Source organism: Penicillium soppii (assembly GCF_028829465.1).
Source record: "Penicillium soppii strain IBT 18220 chromosome Unknown utg000007l, whole genome shotgun sequence".
Classification (NCBI taxonomy): domain Eukaryota; kingdom Fungi; phylum Ascomycota; class Eurotiomycetes; order Eurotiales; family Aspergillaceae; genus Penicillium; species Penicillium soppii.
The window spans coordinates 1034845-1056205 of record NW_026643237.1 but is presented as its reverse complement, the minus strand read 5'-3'; the positions used below and the strand labels follow the sequence as shown (position 1 = coordinate 1056205).

Sequence of the window (21361 nt, the reverse complement as noted above, 5' to 3'; positions counted from 1 at the left end):
AGTTTTAAAGGAATAAAGTAAATAAGTAAAGTTAGTAATAAAGATTCCTCTAGTATAATATATATAAAAGATCTTTTTATACTTATATAAAGGATTACTTAAAACGTTAGTCTAAAAAGTAAGTACTTATAAAGATAAAGTCTTTCTTATACAATATAGATATAACAATAAGCCGTCTTAAGGAGGATTAACTAAAGTTACTACTATAGCCGAGGATTAAGTAATAAAAAGAACCTAAGAGATATCTTAATATTAATATATTTAAATAATAATAATTATATATAGAATAAAGGGTAGTAAACTTATACTATTTCCAAAAGAAGAATAAATATAGATTTCCGATACTTATAATATTTATATAAAAATCTTTTTAATTCTAGTTATTAGTACGGGTATTGAGCGCTTATTTAGTATTACTCGCGATATCTATTATTATTAATAGGGTAGTGATTCTACCACACCCCCTTGGTTGCTGCCACACCCCCCTGCCTAAGAGATCAGGCAACAGCCGACCGCTTTTCTCACCGCCTTTCTGTCAATCTATATGCAAATGTACCATACCTCAGGGGTACCCCCTTTCACTATGTAAATCCCCAACAAAATTAAGTACCTTCAAGCACTACACATTAGCACATTGTGAAAAGAAAATGAAAATAATATCAGTACCATTCAGGTTTACACTATGAATTCTCACCTTTCTCCATCAATCTTTACACCATCTCTTTCGCATTTTCTTCACATTTATCTCTTCAATATGGCCTCTCTAGGCCTTGGATATTTTTTGGACTCCGAGTCCGAGTCTGACCTCACTGACCCCGAGCGAATTCCGGAGACCCAACTCGATGCTGATTCGCCCACCCAGCCGCTGCCATCATCACCACTACCACAACCAATCGGATCTCCGGAATTGATGGTCGAGTCCACAGACGCCCAGCCGACGATCACGATGCCGCTACCGCCGCTCACAGACACATACAACTCGCCAGAGGAAGGGATCGCCGCTATCAATGCATTCGGGCGGAACCACGGTTATGCAGTCTCAACCCTTCGCTCTAAAACCACAAAGAAAGGGGTAAAGAAGACAATCTACATTTGCTGCGATCGTGGTCGCACATACCGAGACCGGGGTGGTGAGCACAAGCGACAATCAATTACACTTGCGATCAATTGCCCCTTCGCGATATCACTTCGTCTAGACCAACCCACAGGTATTTGGTCTCTTTCTGTGGAAAATTCAAGTCATAATCACCACCCTTCCCCTCCATCTACTCATGCTATACACCGTACCCAAGAGCGCGCTATAAAGGCAGATGATATACAGAAAGGTTTTCAAGTCGGCCTTCCTACCCGTCAGATTCTTACCACCCTTCGAGAAGAGAATCCTGATTCCTGTATCATCGCCCGTGATATTCACAACTACCGAAGGAAGCTTCACATGGAATTCTTAGCTGGTCGGACACCTCTCCAGGCTTTGTTGGTCGAGCTTCCTAAAGACGGTGAATGGATATTCAAGTACGAGATTGATGATGAGAATCATGTTACTGCTTTGTTTTGTATGCACAAATCAAGCATTGCAATGCTGAAGCTAAACCCTTGGGTGATTTCTATGGACTGTACTTACAAGACTAATATGTACGGTCTCCCTTTACTCGACATCGTTGGCTTCGCAGCTACTGGCTCTTCATTTCACCTTGGTCTTGCCTTTATGAAGGATGAGAAAGACGACACTTACGAAGTTGTTCTAAACTGCTTGGCCGAAGCATATGAATTCTATGGCCTCTCCCCCCCCCGGACAATTCTAACTGATAAGGAGAAAGCATTAATGAATGCTATTAAGGATGTCTTCCCGTCGACGAAGAATATAATATGTGTGTGGCATATTATGATGAATATTATGAAGAAGGCACGTCCAATTATCTCTAACCAGCTCAGACAAGCACTCCAGTCCGCACAAACTCAGTCCACAACACAGTTTACATCGAGAGATTCGACTCACCGACGTCGTCTTAATAACCAGGAAGCTAAGGAACTCCGAGAGAAGGTTGATGAAGGATGGAAGAGGATGATGAAGCGGTTTAATCGGGTTATTTATGCTACAACATTTGAAGCATATAACCAGAAGTGGGAATACTTCAAAAACCAGTATCGTGACCCGATCTTCGAACCGTTAATCGACTACATTCAGAGCGAATGGCTGAACGATTGCCCAGAGAAGTTTCTCCATTACCATACCTCGCATTATCTCCATCTCAATGAATTTGCGACATCCCGGACCGAAGGAGCACACTGGTTGCTAAAGCAAGATCTTCATGTATCTACTAATAACCTATTAGTAGCTCTCCAGACCTTTCAACGCGCTGTGAAGCTTCAATTCAAGAAGATCGCTGATGAAATTGAGCATAATAAGGTCAGAACCCCGGTAGGAACTGGGATCCTTGCTTCTTCTGGGCTATTCAGACTAGCTATTGGAAGAGTCTCGTTCAAGCCAATGAGGCACACAACAGATGTGTATACTCGATATCTACCTGAGGGACTCGATAAACCACCAATCCCGCCGTCTTGCAACTGCAGTTCGAAGGAAACAGCTGGGTTTCCATGCATCCACTTAATCAAGCAGTATCTGCATGAGGGCAAGGGGTTAGAACCTGAATTATTCCACCCTCACTGGCATTTACGTGGCATAAACACAGAACCAATTGATCCTCGACTTCTTGTCCAGGATCCACTCCCTGTACGACGACGAGGGCGCCCTCGGGGTGCACACAATTTCAATCAACTAGCAAGCACTCCTCCAGCTAGCACTCCAGTAGTAACCACCCAGCAAAGCACACAACAACGCACACAGGTTATCCTATCTTCCCCAGATCCGTTGACCCAACATGATCGCTCAGTTCACCGAGATCCATCCTCGTTTGAGTATACACTCGCGCAGGAAGGTGGTCGTGGTCGTGGTCGCGGTCGGGGAGCAGGTAAGGGTACAAAGCGAGCTACGCAGGAAGGCGATGAGCAAGCTAGTAAGCGAGGTAGCAAGCGAGGTCGTGGTCGTGGTCGGGGAGCAGGTGGTGAGGGTGCTAATGTTTCATGAATCAATGAAGGCTATGAAGGTTATGTATGAATAGAAAGCATCAAAATTACAGAATTAAGCATGAAATTATGACCATAAAGGTGCATCTTTTTACTATGTAAACCAGAATTCAAACCTGCAAAAATAAGTCCGGCAAAAAAAGAGTATATGTAGTGCAAACATTACAAAATCAGGCAGGGGGGTGTGGCAGCAACCAAGGGGGTGTGGTAGGATCACTACCCTATTAATAAGGCTTATTAAACGAATTAATAATCTAGGATTTAATAATAATTTATTATCTATTTAAATTTAATATTAAGGATAAGGAAACTAAAGAGGATTTCTAATCTAAGGCTATCTTAAGTTAAGACGAAAAGACTAGGGATAATAAAGTAAAGGAGGCGGGACTTCCTAAGTATATAATAAAGGTAATTAGCGAAGATAAGGATCATAATAAATTAAATAAAGTAAGAGAGATTAATATAGACTAAAAGGCCGCTAAGGACTTAGATAACAATTTAGTACTATATCCATTACTTATTATACTAAGTTAGGCACGCCTTTAAAGAGATCGTAAGAGGCGTAGGGATAAAGATTTATATAATTATACTAAAACGTTTGATTATAAGATACTATAATTACACTACTTTTTATTAAGATTAATCTAGAATCATTAAATACTACCTCTAACTATAAGCTAAATACCTATTAATATAACGTATTTATAGTGTTTACAGTCCTATAGGAGTCTTATTAAAGTCCTTTAAGACCGGACTAGCACCTTAGCACTCCTATAGGACTAAATGATAGGAGTTAGCAAGGTCTAGTAGTATCTTTATTTTTAATAAAATATATAAATATTATATTTACTAAGTAAAGGATATACTTAATAAACTATAATAAATAAGGTAATGAGTAAGCCTTAACCGGGCCTTGTAATCTTTAATAAAAAATACCTTTTAAAGGAGGGTCCGCTACCTACTTTATAGTTAATCGGGTCGTCGAACTGCGGCCACCGCCTTCGCGGTGTCCGGGTTCCCGGGCCTAATTACAAATTTTTCATTTCCACATTCTTCAACAATTCACTACACCTCCAATTCTTTATATTATGGATTCAGATTCAGAAGATCGCATTACCAATGCCTTATTAGCATACTATGCTAGTAGCAAAAAAAAACGTTTCAGCCATCGCTAAGCAATTCAACATTTCGCACGGCGTCTTAAGAGGCCGCATTAACGGTCGCCAGCCTCGAAACAAGCGCACCGCGCCCAATAAAGCACTACACACAGAGCAAGAAAAGGCCTTAGCTCTATGGATCGATACCTTAGATCAGGCCTATTCTCCACCATCTACAGCCCAGATTCAGTGTGCTGCACTACAAATTATTAGACGTCACGACCCCGCCCGCACGCTCGGAAAAAACTGGGCTTACGATTTTATTGCTCGTCTACCACCACGCTTTGAGTATCTTACCCAAAACCCAATAGAGAAAGCACGGTTTCAGGCCGCAGATCCTGGCTATGTTGTCACTTGGTACGATCGTCTACAAATTATGCTTAAAAACTACAACATTAGCCCGAGAAACCTATACAATTTCGACGAAACCTGGTTTCGAATTGGCGAAGGGAAGGCTCAAAAGGTTGTTTCAGCCCGGGGCAATTCATATAATAGTACCGGTGGTCAAGCCGAATCGCTTACCGGTATTGAATGTGTCTCAGCTACGGGTTGGGTTTTGCCGCCATGGTTTTTAGTGAAGGGACAATTCCATATGGAAAGTTGGTTTATCGACACCAATTTACCAGACAACTACACAATTTGTCCAACCCCAAATGGCTGGACTGATGAAATCATTAGTTTTGCATGGCTCCAGGTGTTCGATGAATTTACATCATTGCGTATCAAAAAGGGGGAATATCGTCTTCTTTTAATGGATAATCATAGTTCACATTTGACCTATGATCTCATTGAATTTTGTTAGACCAAACGCATTATTCCTTACTGCTTTATTCCACATACAACACATGGTTGCCAACCTCTCGATGATACACCTTTCTCGGTCTTAAAGCATTACTACAAACAATACAACAACGAGACTGCCTTTTGGGGTGGTGATGCGAAACATAAAGCCAATTTCTTCGCGGGTATTCATAATGTGCGCACACGATCATTAACCGAGCGGACAATTCGACACGGGTTCCGAGAAACTGGAATTTGGCCTGTCAATTCAGACAAAGGCCTTAAAAAATTGAAGTTGGTAGACAATGATCTCCCTGAAATGCCCGGGTTTATAGTTCATGATATTGCCGGAACTACACCCCCACCACTATCAAGTTCACTACCAAATTCACCACCTACAACTGTCCAAAAGCTACGAAAAGCGAGCAATAAGGTTGTGAAGCATATACAGAATGATGCTACAATTTCCCCGAAGGTGCGGGATAGTCTTGCTCGCATTTTAGCAGGTGGACTCGCTCTTGCCGAAGTTGGTGCTCAATTAGCGGAGGACAATGTTCGCATTTTACGACGGAAAAAACAGTCTAATACTGCTAAAACAAAGCGCAGACTTCCTGAACTAGGCCCTCGCCTAGTTAAGGACTGTAAAAAACACATATCTGACCGCGCCGACCGAGAAAGGCTGCAGATGTTCAACCGATCTAAGAAATCATGGCGGGATGCAGCTATTTTAAAAGCAATTGGCGACATTGAAAATTCAGGAGAAATTGAGGATGGTACTAGTGCAGAAAAGGCCCAGGATTGGATAGATGATCTTTATTGTGTTGATACAGAAGGCGATGCTATTTAAATTCAATGAATTCATGGTTGGAAATGAAAAATTTGTAATTAGGCCAGGGAACCCGGACACCGTGAAGGCGGTGGCCGCAGTTCGACGACCCGGTTATACCTAAATTTTAGTTTTTTCTAGAAATCAACCTATAATATTTGTCTATTAATTTCTTTATTATATACTTAAAGATCACGCTTAGATTACTAAAGAAATAGATTTTTTTATCTTAGTAATCTAAGCTTAATATCGCGAAAACTGCGCGTAAATTCAACGTACCTTAGGGCTAACTTTAGTATCGATAGAATAGTAGGAAGTCCCTATTTAGCACTAACCTAATAGTTAGAAGCTTAGTTCTATATAAGAATCTACTTTATATCAATTTGTTAATTATTTAATTAAACGGGCGTTATAATAAACTAGTTATAAAGTATTCTAACCGCGAATTTAGTTATTAAAGAAGCGTATACCGATCCCGTTATTCTATACCTTAAGATCGGCGACTATTAGACTTATAGGTTTTAAAATATAATCCTTAATATTACTAATATCGCTAATAAGCCCTCGATATTAAATGAAGCTAAGTAATAGATAAAGGGGTAACAAGAAAGTAGTTTAAACAATATCGTCGAAAGAAATGATATCTTATCTAACGATATCTATGATTTTGATAAGACTAGCTTATAAATTAGTATTAGTAAAGATTACTAGATTATCACTTAATGACTAAAGCATAAAAACCTTAATAACTCTATTATAAATTATAAGTCTATAATAGTAATAAAGGTAATTTTAGTATACGGTTTTATCTATCTATTATTCATTATTTCAAATGGTAAATAAATATTATAATAATAGTTAAGGCTATTTAGATTAATAAATATCTTACTATATTTAATTCTAGATATATAACTAGTACCTTAGTATTTTGATATACTTAAAGATTCTATAAATAGATAATTCGTTGTTATAGTATTAAGTGATTGATTTTATATAACCGGCTTAGATTATATTTTATCTAGTAATTTAGTGAATTTTATAATAAGAATAATTTTATTCTTTTCTTTTTATTTATATATTTAAGCTACTTCTTATAGCCTCTTAATATTAGTATAATAAGGTATTAAGTCTATAATAATAACCGAATATTAGAAATTTACTTAGGAAGAATTCCTATATATAATTACCTCGATCTATAAAAAATTACTTTAGTATATATATTATAATTAGAACTAGATTTAACTTTAGCTATTAGAGCTATTTACTACGCTAGATATAATTTTAGCTAAGTAAATATATACATTATTAGTATTATTAATACTAGTAAATTAAAAAGTATTTAATATAAAGCATATAAATATAAAGCGTATTAAATAGACCAAAGTTAAGGATATTTCTGAACGGAAGCGAAGATAGGCTAAGGTTAATATATAGATTAGAAGGTACAGACATATATAAAAGGGGTAAGGGCGGGTTAAAGCTATTGAATTAATTTATATAATTTAATAGATATTTTATTTATATATATATGGTTAAAATAAGTGTTGGAAATAAATTCTAGAAAAAACTAAAATTTAGGCATAACTAACTAAAAAGTAAGTAGCGGACCCTCCTTCGGAGTGTCTAGTATTATTTTGCTAAAAGATTATAAGGCCTAGTCAGTATATATAAGTTCTATGCTTAAGATATAAGATTCCTTGATTTTATAATGAGTATTCTAAGAATTCTGATAGATCTTTTAAAGACATAAGTTAATAAGAATTAGTAAGTACTTATTATCATAAAAAGGATATAAGTATTTCTTAATTTTTATATTTTTATTATTAATTTATTAAAGATTATAACGCTGTTATTTAATTTAACCTAGAAATTAATATTATGAAATTAGACTATATTTTATAATAAGATATTCGCGATATTAAAATAATTTTTAATAGATATATTGATCTTGATATATTATATATAATCTTTATACTTTTATAAAATCAGAAATAGACGCGTTAAATAATTAGAGCCGTCCTTTTATAATAAGATATAAATAAAGAGTTGTGTTAAACTATATTTTTATTAGAAATTAGAGATATAATACAATCTAAATCTAAATCTATAATAAAAAACTTGTAGTTATTCACGAGTTTTAGGAACAGAAGGTAGAATTTATTAGGCTATAATAATAAAAAATATTTGTAGTATTTATTAGTTATCAAGCTTTATCGTAGTTCTAGATAAAATAGAGACTAAATATACGATAATCTCGATAAAGATAGCTTCTTAAGGATTATTAAATAAAGATTTAATACTAGTTGAAAAAAAGGAATGTTATTACTAATATCCTTTTAACGAAAGACTTTAATACTAAAAATAACTAGAATTATAAATACCAATTCTTAAGTATTACAAAAGGAAACCTATAATAGCCTTTACTTGATATATATATTTGAAATAATATTAGTAGTATTATCAACTATGTTAAATTGAGTAACGCTAGTAACGCTATATAAAATTTAAAAGACTTTTACTAAAAGTATAGTTCGTGATTACCAACAGGGGGCCAGAAACAGCTTCAAAGTCGAAGTATTTCCCTGACTCGTACTGGGGGTGTCCCAGTATAGGATATTGCACGTGATATGCACACTAGATTGATCGACTGGCTCTCGGTGGCCCATCTGTAGGTCGCCGTCCCCACCTGTGATTGGTGACTGGCATGTCCGTAACACTTACCAATAAGCCAGGGTAACAACCGCTAACTAACTAAATCAAAAACCCAAAATTTTAATATAGATCGGAGGTAAAGGCAAATAAAAAATAGACTATATTCTTAATTCGCGGTTAAACTATTAAAAAGCCATAGTATAAAATCTAATAAAAGGGCTCAATATTGTTATAAACCGTAAGGCTATTTAGGAATTATAGCGAAGTCTACTTCTAACTATATATAATCACTAAAGCTTACTTTAGTGATTAAAGTATTACTTCGTACAAGATCCTAGAGCACCTCGAGTCTATTTAATAATACGGTGAACTATAATTTAATCGGCTTCTATTCTTTTCTATTCTTAAGAAAGAAGTAAGCGATTTACGTACCGAAAGCGAGAAAAAGAAGTTTAAAGCGGTACGCTAAAAAAAAGCGTATTTTAGCGAATAGATACAATTTTTAGTGCTTAATAGCATATATTACTAATAAGATCCTACCCTCCTAATCTACTAAATTTCAAGAGGGTTAGGGGCGAATTAGTGGCATAGTGAGTGGTTAAGTTAATTAAGTGCTAGATGCGTTTTAGTAGGGTGTCCCGCTCACTTATCAGTCACGGTATATAGATGCCTTTGGAAGAAGACAAGAATCCTGAAAATTTTGGCAGAGGGGGGTGTACTTATCCAAACCTTAAAAAAGTAACCATATCTTAAAACAAGTGTGAGTGATGATAAGATAGCGAGAAGAGAAGAACATATACTAAGCTCACCTATTTATCTAAAACATTCGGATTAAAATTTGATAGGATTTGAATTTACACAGCAAAACTCCCACAGTTAAAAGTTTGGACTGGGAAATTTATCCTTCAACTCTTACCTTAACATGTCTACATATAGATGGTTGGAAATAGCTATTACATGTAAGATTACCCAGGTAGCCTTATTGTAACCTAAAGATAGACTTATTCTCAAGCTGTTTCTTTCGTATGTGCGCCCTATACAAAAGAGGCATAAAAGAATAAATCTGGGATTGGACCCGGGATGATATTAGTCCTGGGAACACGGACACCACCAGTATCTAGAACCGCTTTCCTAGGCGAATTGCTAAGTCCCACTTATAGCCCTATATCGGCTTTCAATTTTCATCATCCAAATCTGCCTCGGGCTCCATCATCAGATAAGCTTCACTAGAGTAACCATCACAAAAAAAACTTAAAACTTAAGCAGCTTTGATTTGAATTTCTCGTTCCGTAGAACCAGAAAAGAAGTTCCTTATGCCATATGATAGTCTGGTATGGCAGTGTGTCTAGGATGAAAGTACTAGCTGTGAAGTATCCTCGTTAGTAACAACTTATTAAGAGGTCATTATGATTGATTGAAGTTTCCATAGTGGGATGAATGTCATGCTACATGCGATATTCCAGCTGCAGGAGTTAACGAACCTGACGTTCTCTTCTGAGAGTCGCCCCAGAGTGGATATTTAAGGGAAGGTCCGCTTGCAATTCGCCAACGCCAGTTTAGACCGCACGGCAATCAACCTCGTTTACTCGCACGGTCTCAACCATATATGGCCAGCATGCGATCATACATGTGCATTGAGCCGATCAAGCTCATTTAGCATATTACGTAGAGTTAGATGCAACCGGGATATAACTAAACCAAAACTGAAAACAACTCCAAAACTAACAACCAAAGAAGAGTCGTATGAGAAGGATATTTATAATAATATATTGTGTGTAAATAGTGTCTGACATAGGGTTTGACATGTCCAAAGAAATTGATGCATACCCAAGCCATATTGTGATGAAAAGGTGATGGTCTATAGGGGGTTTTATTACAATATTGTAGGATCAGTCGGGAGGCCTGAAGAGAAGGATAATGCTGAGACAACGCAGAAGAAACCCATGACTGAAGAATAGCAACTCTTGTCAACGATTCAGGTGTAATGCCATTGAGGTATTCTATCTAGGTCAAAACGGCATTGCAAGTTCGAGAGTAAGGTAATTAACAGTCTCATGATTCTGCCTACATGTACGCAAGGCATTGAACAATCCGAGCCAGAATATTCAGCCTCACTACATAACTACGAGACATTGACACCAAAGGATTGAACATAAATGGACTACTACCCTTGGATTTTGGGGATCATGTCTAAGACTGGCAACGCGTAGCTAACTCCCCACGTTCAATCTGTCTGCACGTTATGAACTTTTTCTCTTTTCCTATGACCAGAAGACAAGGGTATGCCCAGGCTGACCAATACGTGACATGACTTCAAATGACATAACCTTTAAACATTCTCGAGGATCTGCTCCTTGAACTCCCGCTCAACCTTCTGGCCCTTGTCGTCAGTGGCAGACTCTCCGTGCAGAGACAGAAGAGCACCAAGGTCGAACTTGGGGGACTTCAGAAGCTTGACCTTGCGAATGTGGACCTAGTAAAGAAAAGAAAAGACATGTTAGCAACTGAAATAGATCGAACCCAAAGACCGTAGGGAAGAACGAACATTCTGCAGAGGGTAGATGCCCTGGGTGGACTTCTCAATCTCACGGCCGATGACCTCGGGGATAAGCTTGTGGGTGAGCTGAGAGAGAGTGCAGCTGGCGGCTTCGCGCTGAATAATCTCGGTCATCTTCTTGCGGATGGCACGGATCTGAGACGAGCGGGCGTAGGTGGTCTTCTTGATCTGGTTGGGGCGTCTCTTGGTGAAGGCAATGGCGAACAGACGGAGGAGGTAGTCGTCAGTGGTCTTCACGGTGACATTGGCCTCAATCAGGGACTGCCACTTGCGGACAAGGGAACGGAGCTTGTCGGTGGTGAAGTCCAGACCGTGGAAGTTGGTCAGGCAGTTCTTGCCCTGGATCTCGTCGACACGGAGCTTGACCTTGCGGAAGGCGTGATCCTCATCGTTCTGGAGGTCGGCGAGGGAGACCTCGAAGATACGGCCCTTGAGGGAGTCGTTGGCGTTCTTCAAACCGCTAGTGCGGTTGACCAGAGTCTTGCCGACACTAAAAAAAATCCGTTAGTGAACCAACCCGAAAATTACTTGTTCACAATTGAGGGTGCTCATACTCGCGGGTCTGGAAGGTGGAAGGAGCCTGTGAAGACGATTAGCATTATGGACAGAGCAGCGAGGATAGGAAACTAGAGACACATACCTTCACAGAGTACTCGTCCTTGCGGGTGAAGGGGTCGACGGTACGCTTCTTGATACCCTTCTTACCCTTCGAAAGACGCTTGTTCCTGAGCGAAGAGAATTAGTCGTGCGTTCGGAAATTGAAATTGACAATGCGCAAATATTCGAGTCGATGAGAGCAAGAAAAAGAAGGGTAGAAGGCTTACTTTCCAACAGCCATGATTGCGAGTCGTGATCTGTGTGTTGTTGGAGGACAGACAAAGGTATCGCACCGCGCGCTCAGAGGGTTTCGACGCTCGACTGGGAGGGTTGAAAACCCACAGAAAACTCGGCTAAGCGAGACTGCGCGGGCCCTAGATGATTATGTCATGCACCAGTCATGTGATCGAACATTCCACTCCGGGCACCTGTGGGCATGTTATTATGTCATGTGTCAATGATTGTTATCGAATTAGAATCGCAAGGTCTCTAGATCTTTTCCCACTGCAGACGATAATTATGTGTGTACAATGTACGATTGGTCTAGGTTTGATTTTTGGAAGGTGCTACTATTGTATATGTAGATGGATCATTTCATCTTGAGTGCATATACATTTTGAGGTATTTCTATTACTATTAGAGAATAAAATCAATCAAACAAAAATAAAAAGACAGGTCAGAATGCCAATTGTTATTCAAGATCGAAAATAATTTTTGACACTTGAAGTTGTCTCTACAACTTTTTTTTGGTAAGCACTGACATCAGAAGAGCGGAAGCTGGAGCCTCATTCTTCCGTTTCTCTAATTAGCTAAGTCAGTCTTGGCATGGCCTTCGCTCTCCGCATTGCTTTTACTCTTCAAGTTCAAGTTCACCCCTCTTACACCACTTTATCTTTTTTTCTTTCGGAGCTGCAGGTCTTTCCTGAAGGATGGTATGTGTTACTATACTCCGAATCAATAAAACATTACTGATTTTCACAGGGCAAGCGCAAGAAGTCAAGCAGCAAACCCCAAGGGCCCCGAAAGGTAAACTTCATCATGATCATAATTTGGAAATCCTACTGACTTTGCAATGTAGAGGGAGCCTCTTGCAACCACTTTTTCCTGTCTCTTTTGCAACCATGAGAACTCCGTGGTTGTCAAGTTAGATAAGAAATTGGGCCTGGGGGATCTGTCATGTAAAGTCTGTGGTCAAAAGTTCCAGACTGGCATCAATTGTAAGAGGAACATCCTGTTGAAGCACCAAGCTTTGACTGATACAGATTTTTATTCTAGATCTCTCCGCATCCGTTGATGTGTACTCCGACTGGGTGGATGCATGCGATTCCGTCGCCAAGGACACTGCCGCTCAATACGATGCGCCAAACACTGTCCAGCCCCGAGGTGCTAGCAAGCAGGATATTCCAGAACATGGCGATGCCTATGCCGATGATGAGTATTGATTGTACGATGATGGCGAATGGCGCATAGGGCACGATATCAACAATTAGGGATTTGTATTGTATGTACGCAATTTATTTTTCTTTGGATTTATTTTCTTATCTCTTCTAATACATTCAAGTATGCTCATATAGACAACTAGAACAGTGGCCATCATGATAAGCCACCGGAACGGGTGCTAATAGGGGGTAATTCAACGCGAGATTGCCAAAACCACCCTTTGCCCTTGAAGCCCCAGAGCACTTGATATCGAGAATTACACCCTTACAGCGTGTAATATCTGTCACCGAAATCACCGAGGCCTGGAATAATATACCTACCAATTAATCAGCATGATACTCGCATAATTCGATGGTGTCAGTATTCTTACTTCTTTTCATCAAGTCCTTGGTCGATAAAAGATGTCACAACCCGGAGCTTAGGGAACCTCTCTGCGAATTCAGCAACACCTGATGGGCTAGCAATGAGATTTAGGAAGAGGATCCGGTGCTCAGGCACTCCTCTCTCTTTCAATACCTCTACAGCGAGAGTTGCAGAACCACCTTGACAGAATCAGCTGGGCGACCGGAGGCACGTAGAGAGAAACCAAAAGTCAAACTTACCAGTTGCAAACATAGGATCCAAAAGAAGGACCCATCGTTCCGCAATGTCGGTAGGAAGCTTATCGTAGAACAGCTTAGGCATACATGTCTCCTCGTCCCGTTGGATGAGAATCTTTCCAATGCGAACTGATCGGCAACAATCCCGCAACCCTTGTTCCATGGCCTCTCCTGCTCTCATAATGGATACACCACAAATCTTTCCTTCAAATTTGACGCCAAGATAAGATGTTCCAACAGGGGTTGTGACAGACTGTTCAACAACCGGAAGATGGTTAAGTCCTTCCTCCACCAGCAACCGAATGATGCGGTTAGAATAGAAAATGAAATCGGCGCGGCTTGTTCTTTTGTCTCTGATCATCCTGTTCACATACAATATATGAGTCTAATGTGATCTCAGAGAATATTATAAGGGCCTTCCTCACGTTAACAAGGCAATCAACTGGGGGGTCTGAGGTAGCACGTGGACGTTCTCATAAGAGATTTCCTTTGAGACAGTCGCAGTAGGCTTTTCGCCATCAGGACGGTACAGAGGGCCAACGCCCTGCGCAGGAGATGGAGCTATTTCTGGTTTGCTAGCCATGCTTTGTATTCCAAGGAGCTCTTTCAAAGAGCTATGGAAAATAATGATATTTTTCTCCCCGAAGAGTTAACAGGACAGAGTAAAATTTACAGAATGCCCCAAAGGTATTCTTTTTGTGGAAAGTAACAGAGAGGAGAAGAAGAAGAAGAAGAAGAAGAAGAAAAAGAAAAAGAAAAAGAAAAAGAAGCAGATGTAGGAAGAGGAAAATGTAGCTCAAGTCTCTAAGAGCGGGGAAGCATCGGGATTTTCTCTTATCTCATTTCGGTATCTGCAGGTAGAAGAAAGACTATACCGCATTAGGTGATTCGGCCATTCTGCCCCTTCACTTCCGCTTTTATATCACCCACATCATTCCCTCGATCTCCTTGTTGATCCAATTCATTCATTTTCTTTTCTTTCTTCTCTTTATTTTTTCCCCTTCTTCCTTTGAAGCTTCTTCTTCAAATTTCCACCATCAGTCTCCTTTGAGCTTGCGCTCTATTGAACAAGGACATGGATTCATCTAATGAAACGAGACCCTATGCAGTCTATTAGCTAACCCAATTCTGCTTCGACATGTCTTCTTTCATTCTTCTGAACTTGACTACCTAATCTAAATTTACCAAGAATCTGTTTCCATTTGATCCAGAATTCAATATGGATACCTCACGTACCCGAAGTCAAGGGCTTGTGACCTATGGCACCACGGTCCAAGGTCAACGTTCAAATTCCAACACAGCTGCACATTCATCGTCCACCAAAAATGCCCCCCAAAAGGCGACATCGTCAAGCTCATCGCATTTCTCCCGGCAACCCATCTCTACATTGCAGAATAACAATGAGAATGGTCAACCTCCCGGATCTGTCGGCACAACCGCAGCACGCATTATTGCGCCAAAACCAGCCACTATGGACTCAAATGTGTATGATCTACCTTCATCAGGTGATGAGAGACCCACCGTTCGGCGAAAGCGAAGGCGACCTAGCCATGATACAAACCAGCGTAGTCCCGTGACTAAGCGAGCTGTGAGACCCAGAGATACGCCTAGCTTGAAATCGCATGAGATGGATGACAGGAATGTTGCCATGTCCTCAAACGTAGAGAAGCATGCACCTATTGATGCGGTGCCATTGGGTACAACACAGGGGACTGACTCGCAATCGAGCCTTGCGAGATCACCACCTTTAAGAGCTGGCAGGTCTGTGCCAATCAAGACTGGTAAATTATCCGCTTTTGCCCCTGTGTCGAGGGCCTCAACCGAAGAGAGCATCGGGGTCTCCGAACCGGAGCAAAAAAGCCCACCAAACACCAACCAGCGCTACACGACTGCGGAGAACACCACCCCTGGCCGAAAAAGACTGATTGACTCTCTGGGAACTACCATTGAAACATTACCAAGGAGTCCTGCTGCGAGTCAGCAGCCCCAAAATCCAATCGTTCGTAGCCCGGCCTCGCCAAGTCTACTTATGGACGAGGGCCAAACTGAAAACCCCATTCAAGGCTCTCCTGTCTCGGCCTCATCTCATTTGCGAAGCGCTGGGGTCACTTATGCCCGTCAACGCTCATTTCTCGATGACCTGTCCATGGCAGATGATCTTGCGCAATCAGAAATCTCTGGTCCGAAGCATCGCTCCCAGTCGGTACAGCGTCAACTGAATTATGAAGCTACATCCAATGCCCGATCGATTGTGCCGAATGAGGATACGAACGATGATGGCTCTGTTCGAAGTATTCATGAGCTCCGCCAAGCTGGGGGAAATGCTCGCTACCGTGGCGCCATTGAATCTATTTTTGAAGATATCGAAGATGTGCAAAACTCACCATCAGGTCGATGCAATGCTTTTCTTCAACTCTGTGGCAAATTATTGGATACTAAACTCAAACGCCAATTTGTTGAGTGCAATTTCGACAGAAGACTTGTCGACTGTTTATCCATCGATGTTCAGACGGTTCCTACCATTTTGGCATTTTGTGCCTACGCACTAGCATCATCTGACGGACACATGTCCTATGTTCTTGCAACGTCGGCATGGCCGAAGCTTTTAGAGTTGTCTCCCATGTTGCTGGACACTCCAGATGATATATCAGAGGTGGCAAAATCTCAAGTCCATAGCCTCACTCGGCCTTTGCAAAAGACGATCCAGAACATTGTCCCACGGATATCTGACCTGCTGTTTCCAGAAACGGCGATATCAAAACTTTCACCATGCGCCCTGGCGTTGTATTGCTTGAAAGCGACCATCCCCACAATACAAACCAAAGGGCAGAGCCCCAGCGGTATCTCAACCCCTCTTTTCAAGACTTTAATGCAAATACTGCTGTCTGAGAGCAACTGCTGTGTTTCCCAGAAAGAACTGCCCGCATATAGTTCACAAGTATTGTGCATGGTCTTTTCGATATTGGAGGCATTTACTGCATCGGCTGAGTCTCTCAAAAACGAGCATCGTGATATCATCAAACCGCTTTCTACACTCCACGGCTTGTTTTATTTGAAGAGTGACCGCGCAGACGTTGTCAGCCAACAGATACAACCTTTGTTTATTCGGGTGATTTTGAACGTCACAAACAGCAACCCGGTCATTTGTGACCAATTTGCAAATCGGGAAATGGTCGGAGGGCTAGTTCATATGGTCTGCGCCCACTTCGGTGATTTGACCGAAGATGCGCTTGGTCAGGAGAACAATTCGCTGGATAGCGTGATATTGGCACTTGGCGCTCTCATCAATCTCACCGAACAGAGCGAATCCTCGAGGTCGATATTCCTGCACTCTCCAGGCTCTACCAAGTCTTTCCTTGACGGTCTCTTGCATTTGTTTACGACTTATGTCGACTCCATCTCCACAGTAAGATCTTCGGTCATCTCTCTGTTTTACCTTCTCCTGACCTATCAAACTAATTGGATATCCCCAGGCTCATTCCGTCTTGGAGGTACATCACAATGTTGCTGTGGGATATCTCGCCGTTCTTTTACTAACACTGTCCTTGGATGATGCGATTCGGTCCAAAATCAAGAATTCATTTGTTCCCAACGGGCTGGCAACGGTAATATCGACTGTGGACGAATTCCTGCAATACCACCAGAAGATTGAACAAGAAGTTTATCCATTTGCAGCTCAAGGACAATCAGCTAGTGGATTTATGGCCAGACTGCAAGAGCTCATCGCTCAGATTCGAATTGCAGAGCGATGATAGACGCCTCGTACGCCTTGCACGCCTTGCACGCCTTACGTTGATGGTAGAGGTGTTTCGTTCCCTCTATCAGCACCTGCCCCAATGGCGTTAATTTGTTGAATATTTGAAACTTCTTGATACCCGTCCCCACTATAGCACCTTGCAATTCAAACATTTACAGTACGGTTTCTGCATGCTTGCTCCAAATTTCATTAAGACTGTCGAAAAAGCAACCCAAAAAACCTGCTCAAGTGACCTCAACCCACTCACATTCAGTTGAGAAATAATGATCTATGATTCGAAATGGGATAATTTGTAAAATGAAAGCACGACCAAACCAATTGTATAGTTTACTACACATGTACGGCGATGTTGTCAACTTTGGGATGCATTTGGAGAATCAGACGTTTGCAATGTTTGCAGGGGCAACGGGGAGTTGGAGCTCCGCATGCTTCGAGGGGGATTATTTGCCACCTCCCAACTTCCTCATTTCTAAACAGCTGCCATTTGTCTTTGAAATTCCCTGATCTAGTTTCGTTCCTCTAAGAGACCCCTTATTTGACGCAATCACTTCCATCGACGATTGATTGAAATTAGTGATTACGCCCAGAATCATCACACTGCATTAGCAAGATGCCTGCCGCACCGAAGCAAAGAAAGATCGCGATTGTTGGCAGTCGTTCTGTGGGTACGAACTCATTCAATTTACTCATAGTTGTTGGTAGAAAATCTAACATCTCTGTGGCTCAGGCAAATCATCTCTCACGGTCCGTTTTGTTGAACACCACTTCGTCGACAGCTATTACCCGACAATTGAGAATACTTTCAGCCGAATTATCAAGCACAATGGCCAAGATTATGCAACTGAGATTGTCGACACTGCAGGACAGGTAGAATACCCTAATCCTTCACGATACAAAGATTGAAGAGCTGAATCAAAACTTCTCCCACAGGACGAATATAGTATCTTGAATTCCAAGCATTTCATTGGAATCCATGGATATATCATTGTTTATTCAGTTACATCGCGTCAGTCATTCGAGATGGTACGGACAATTCGTGACAAGATTCTGAACCATCTTGTAAGTCATCACATTGTTTCTATAAATACCCAGAGGATTAACTCGTTATCTTCCAGGGCGCGGATGAAGTACCTCTTGTTATAGTAGGAAACAAGAGTGATCTCAAGCCAGAACATCGTCAAGTCACACTTGATGAGGGCCGGCAATTAGCGGAGGAGGTCAATTGTGCCTTCACTGAAGCAAGTGCTTTCCTTGACTTCAACGTTGCCAAGGCCTTTGATCTCATGATAGGAGAGGTTGAGAAGTCTCAAAATCCCTCACAGCCTACTGGAGGAAACAAATGCGCTTTGATGTGATGCTCGAGACTTCTTGCCTTGGATATATGCTATCTGCTGCCAAGGATGTAAGTCAAGTAAGTCACTGGCAACTTATCAAGGTCCAACTATGAATCTGCAAAGATACACCGTCAATTTTTATGAGGATCTCACCATTTACTCTGCTGTGTCATACGATCGACATATTTGCTATTCTCTTTTTTACTCCACTCAATCTCGATCTCCCGCTGATCTGATGGCCTGAATTAGGAATCATCAATCGATGGCTTCAGGCTTTTCGTTTCATCGGCCCTTTTCTGTTTGTTTTATTTGTTAAGTTATGCCTTGTTTTTCCCAACTGTTGGTGGAATATTGGTGTCTTTCTCTCTCTCTCTTCTTTGCATGAATAATGAGTTTTAGGGTCGAATTAGGGAACATGAATACCATGCATAAAGTAATGAATTTTTCTTTTAAAACTTTCTTTCAACGCAAAAATATCAATACGAAACAAATTGGGGAGTACTGATATTAATATGACACTAGTAACCTAGAGATATAATACATGCCCATGGACATATGAAGTGAGTATATAGTTAGAACATGAAAGAAATTACCTTACCTTGAGGGGGCCCTGGGCTAGATTGTGGATTAAGTAACCCCTCGGTGCGTGGAGATACGCACTTTGATTTTCATCGATTTTACCCCTCCACACTTCCCTTTTGAGTCACTTTACCATTTGCGAACAAACACACAAGATGTTGGACCTGTTTGATTTTGTCACCGAGCGTGGTGGAGATATTAAGAAGATCAAGGAGAGCCAGCAGAAGCGTTTTGCTCCGGAAGAGTCCGTTGATGAAGTGATTGCGCTGTATGAAGATGCCCGACGTGGTATGTATCCTCGCGACTCTCTGCAATTTCCACAATTGGAGTCATTCTGACTAGTATAGCCCGCTACGAGGTATCACAGATTGGATCTCAAATCAATGCAGTCCAAAAGGAGATTGGAATGAAGAAGAAGGTATTTCGCGCCAGTTCGGCCAACACAAACGAATGCTTACTCGCCGATCACTAGAACAAGGAGGATGCTAGCAAACTACTTGACCAAAAGACAGACCTGGAGAAGACGAAGAAAGAGCTAGAGGAAGCTGCCGTCGAGAAGGAACTGCAGCGCGATCGAAAGATTCGCACCATTGGAAACTATGTCCACGAATCGGTGCCCGTGAGCAACGATGAGGTATGTCTCTCTGCGCCAAGAACATGACTGTGACGCTAATCACCATAATCTACAGGCAGACAACCAATTAATCAAGACATGGGCCCCCGAGAATGTCCAGATGGAACGGCCAGGCTGCCTCTCCCACCACGAAGTGCTGACCCGTCTCGATGGATACGATCCAGAACGTGGTGTCAAGATTGTTGGCCACCGCGGTTATTGCTTGACTGGTTACGGTCTTTTCCTGAACCTCGCTCTGGTCAACTACGGTCTGGAATTCCTTTTCAATAAGGGTTACACCCCCAACCAGCCCCCTCAGTTCATGCTCCGTGATCTCATGGCCAAGACGGCCCAGCTCGAGCAATTCGACGAGGAACTGTACAAGGTCACTGAGAGCGAGGACAAGACCACTGACAAGTACCTCATTGCTACCTCCGAACAGCCATTGTCTGCCCTACACGACAGCGAGTGGCTCCAGGACAAGGAGCTTCCCATCAAGTAAGATCTCACCATCGTCAAGGATCATACGAGTTTACTAAGAGAAACAGGTATGCTGGCTACAGTACTTGTTATCGCAAGGAGGCTGGATCCCATGGCAAGGACGCTTGGGGTATCTTCCGTGTCCACCAATTCGAAAAGGTTTGAGTTAAAATCACATACTGCAATTCATATACTTATCCTCTATTCCAGATCGAACAATTTGTTCTCACCAAGCCTGAGGATTCGTGGCAAGCGTTTGAGGATATGATGAGCACCTCCGAGGAGTTCTACAAGTCCCTCGGTCTTCCCTACCAGATTGTTGCCATTGTGTCCGGTGCGTTGAACAACGCTGCAGCCAAAAAATATGACCTGGAGGCCTGGTTCCCATTCCAGCAGGAGTACAAGGAGCTTGTCTCCTGCTCCAACTGCACTGATTATCAGTCCCGGGCTTTGGAGATCCGGTACGGCGCCAAAAAGGCCACCGATCTGAAGAAGACCTATGTCCACGCTCTGAACGCCACTCTGTGTGCAACTGAGCGGACTCTCTGCTGTGTGCTTGAGAACTACCAAAGAGAAGATGTCAGTGCTGTGTGAATCACGATTTATGATATATCTGCTAACTGTGATTTAGGGCATCGAAGTTCCGGAGGTTCTGCGGAAATACATTCCCGGACAACCTGAATTCCTTCCTTACACCAAGGAGCTTCCTAAGGAGACCACATCTAACAAGACGAAGAAGGCTAAGGGTACTGATGCTGCTACTAAAAAGATGGAAGATCTCAAGGTTTAGATTTAGCATTCGAAGACTAGTCTTCTGGAGCATTGCAAATTTTATTCAACACCAGTATCTTGCATAACCCAAGTGTTTACTGTATACATATGTACGGAGTACTCCATTGTACAATG

General features: G+C 41.4%; 7 protein-coding genes across 7 annotated transcripts; 5 read left to right on the top strand and 2 right to left on the bottom strand.

Moving 5' to 3' along the window:
* Positions 1–754: 754 nt before the first annotated feature.
* N7529_009667 (transposase) lies at positions 755–3085 on the top strand (the record flags this gene model as incomplete). Its single annotated transcript, XM_057245194.1, has 1 exon — positions 755–3085. One exon carries the CDS (start codon positions 755–757, stop codon positions 3083–3085), a length of 2331 nt encoding a protein of 776 aa, XP_057093457.1.
* Positions 3086–10828: 7743 nt separating this feature from the next.
* On the bottom strand, positions 10829–11904 carry rps1 (40S ribosomal protein eS1; the record flags this gene model as incomplete). The annotated part of the gene is made up of 5 exons (XM_057245193.1): positions 11881–11904; positions 11697–11781; positions 11611–11636; positions 11045–11546; positions 10829–10972 (listed from the first exon to the last, which is right to left on the bottom strand). The coding sequence occupies exons 1-5, from the start codon at positions 11892–11894 to the stop codon at positions 10829–10831; spliced, it is 771 nt and encodes a 256-aa protein (XP_057093456.1). The 5' UTR covers positions 11895–11904.
* Positions 11905–12582: 678 nt separating this feature from the next.
* On the top strand, positions 12583–13095 carry N7529_009665 (transcription elongation factor 1 family protein; the record flags this gene model as incomplete). Its single annotated transcript, XM_057245192.1, has 4 exons — positions 12583–12585; positions 12635–12679; positions 12732–12870; positions 12929–13095. The coding sequence occupies 4 exons, from the start codon at positions 12583–12585 to the stop codon at positions 13093–13095; spliced, it is 354 nt and encodes a 117-aa protein (XP_057093455.1).
* A 262-nt stretch (positions 13096–13357) lies between these two features.
* Positions 13358–14275, bottom strand: N7529_009664 (uracil phosphoribosyltransferase; the record flags this gene model as incomplete). Its single annotated transcript, XM_057245191.1, has 4 exons — positions 13358–13409; positions 13464–13635; positions 13696–14054; positions 14118–14275. The coding sequence occupies 4 exons, from the start codon at positions 14273–14275 to the stop codon at positions 13358–13360; spliced, it is 741 nt and encodes a 246-aa protein (XP_057093454.1).
* A 636-nt stretch (positions 14276–14911) lies between these two features.
* On the top strand, positions 14912–17444 carry N7529_009663 (WAPL family protein; the record flags this gene model as incomplete). Its single annotated transcript, XM_057245190.1, has 2 exons — positions 14912–17098; positions 17166–17444. The coding sequence occupies 2 exons, from the start codon at positions 14912–14914 to the stop codon at positions 17442–17444; spliced, it is 2466 nt and encodes an 821-aa protein (XP_057093453.1).
* A 615-nt stretch (positions 17445–18059) lies between these two features.
* rhbA (Rheb family small GTPase rhbA) lies at positions 18060–18804 on the top strand (the record flags this gene model as incomplete). The annotated part of the gene is made up of 4 exons (XM_057245189.1): positions 18060–18114; positions 18177–18316; positions 18380–18508; positions 18565–18804. The coding sequence occupies 4 exons, from the start codon at positions 18060–18062 to the stop codon at positions 18802–18804; spliced, it is 564 nt and encodes a 187-aa protein (XP_057093452.1).
* Positions 18805–19517: 713 nt separating this feature from the next.
* On the top strand, positions 19518–21245 carry N7529_009661 (serine--tRNA ligase SES1; the record flags this gene model as incomplete). Its single annotated transcript, XM_057245188.1, has 7 exons — positions 19518–19650; positions 19710–19780; positions 19835–19996; positions 20052–20473; positions 20524–20614; positions 20666–21034; positions 21087–21245. 7 exons carry the CDS (start codon positions 19518–19520, stop codon positions 21243–21245), a joined length of 1407 nt encoding a protein of 468 aa, XP_057093451.1.
* Positions 21246–21361: the final 116 nt, after the last annotated feature.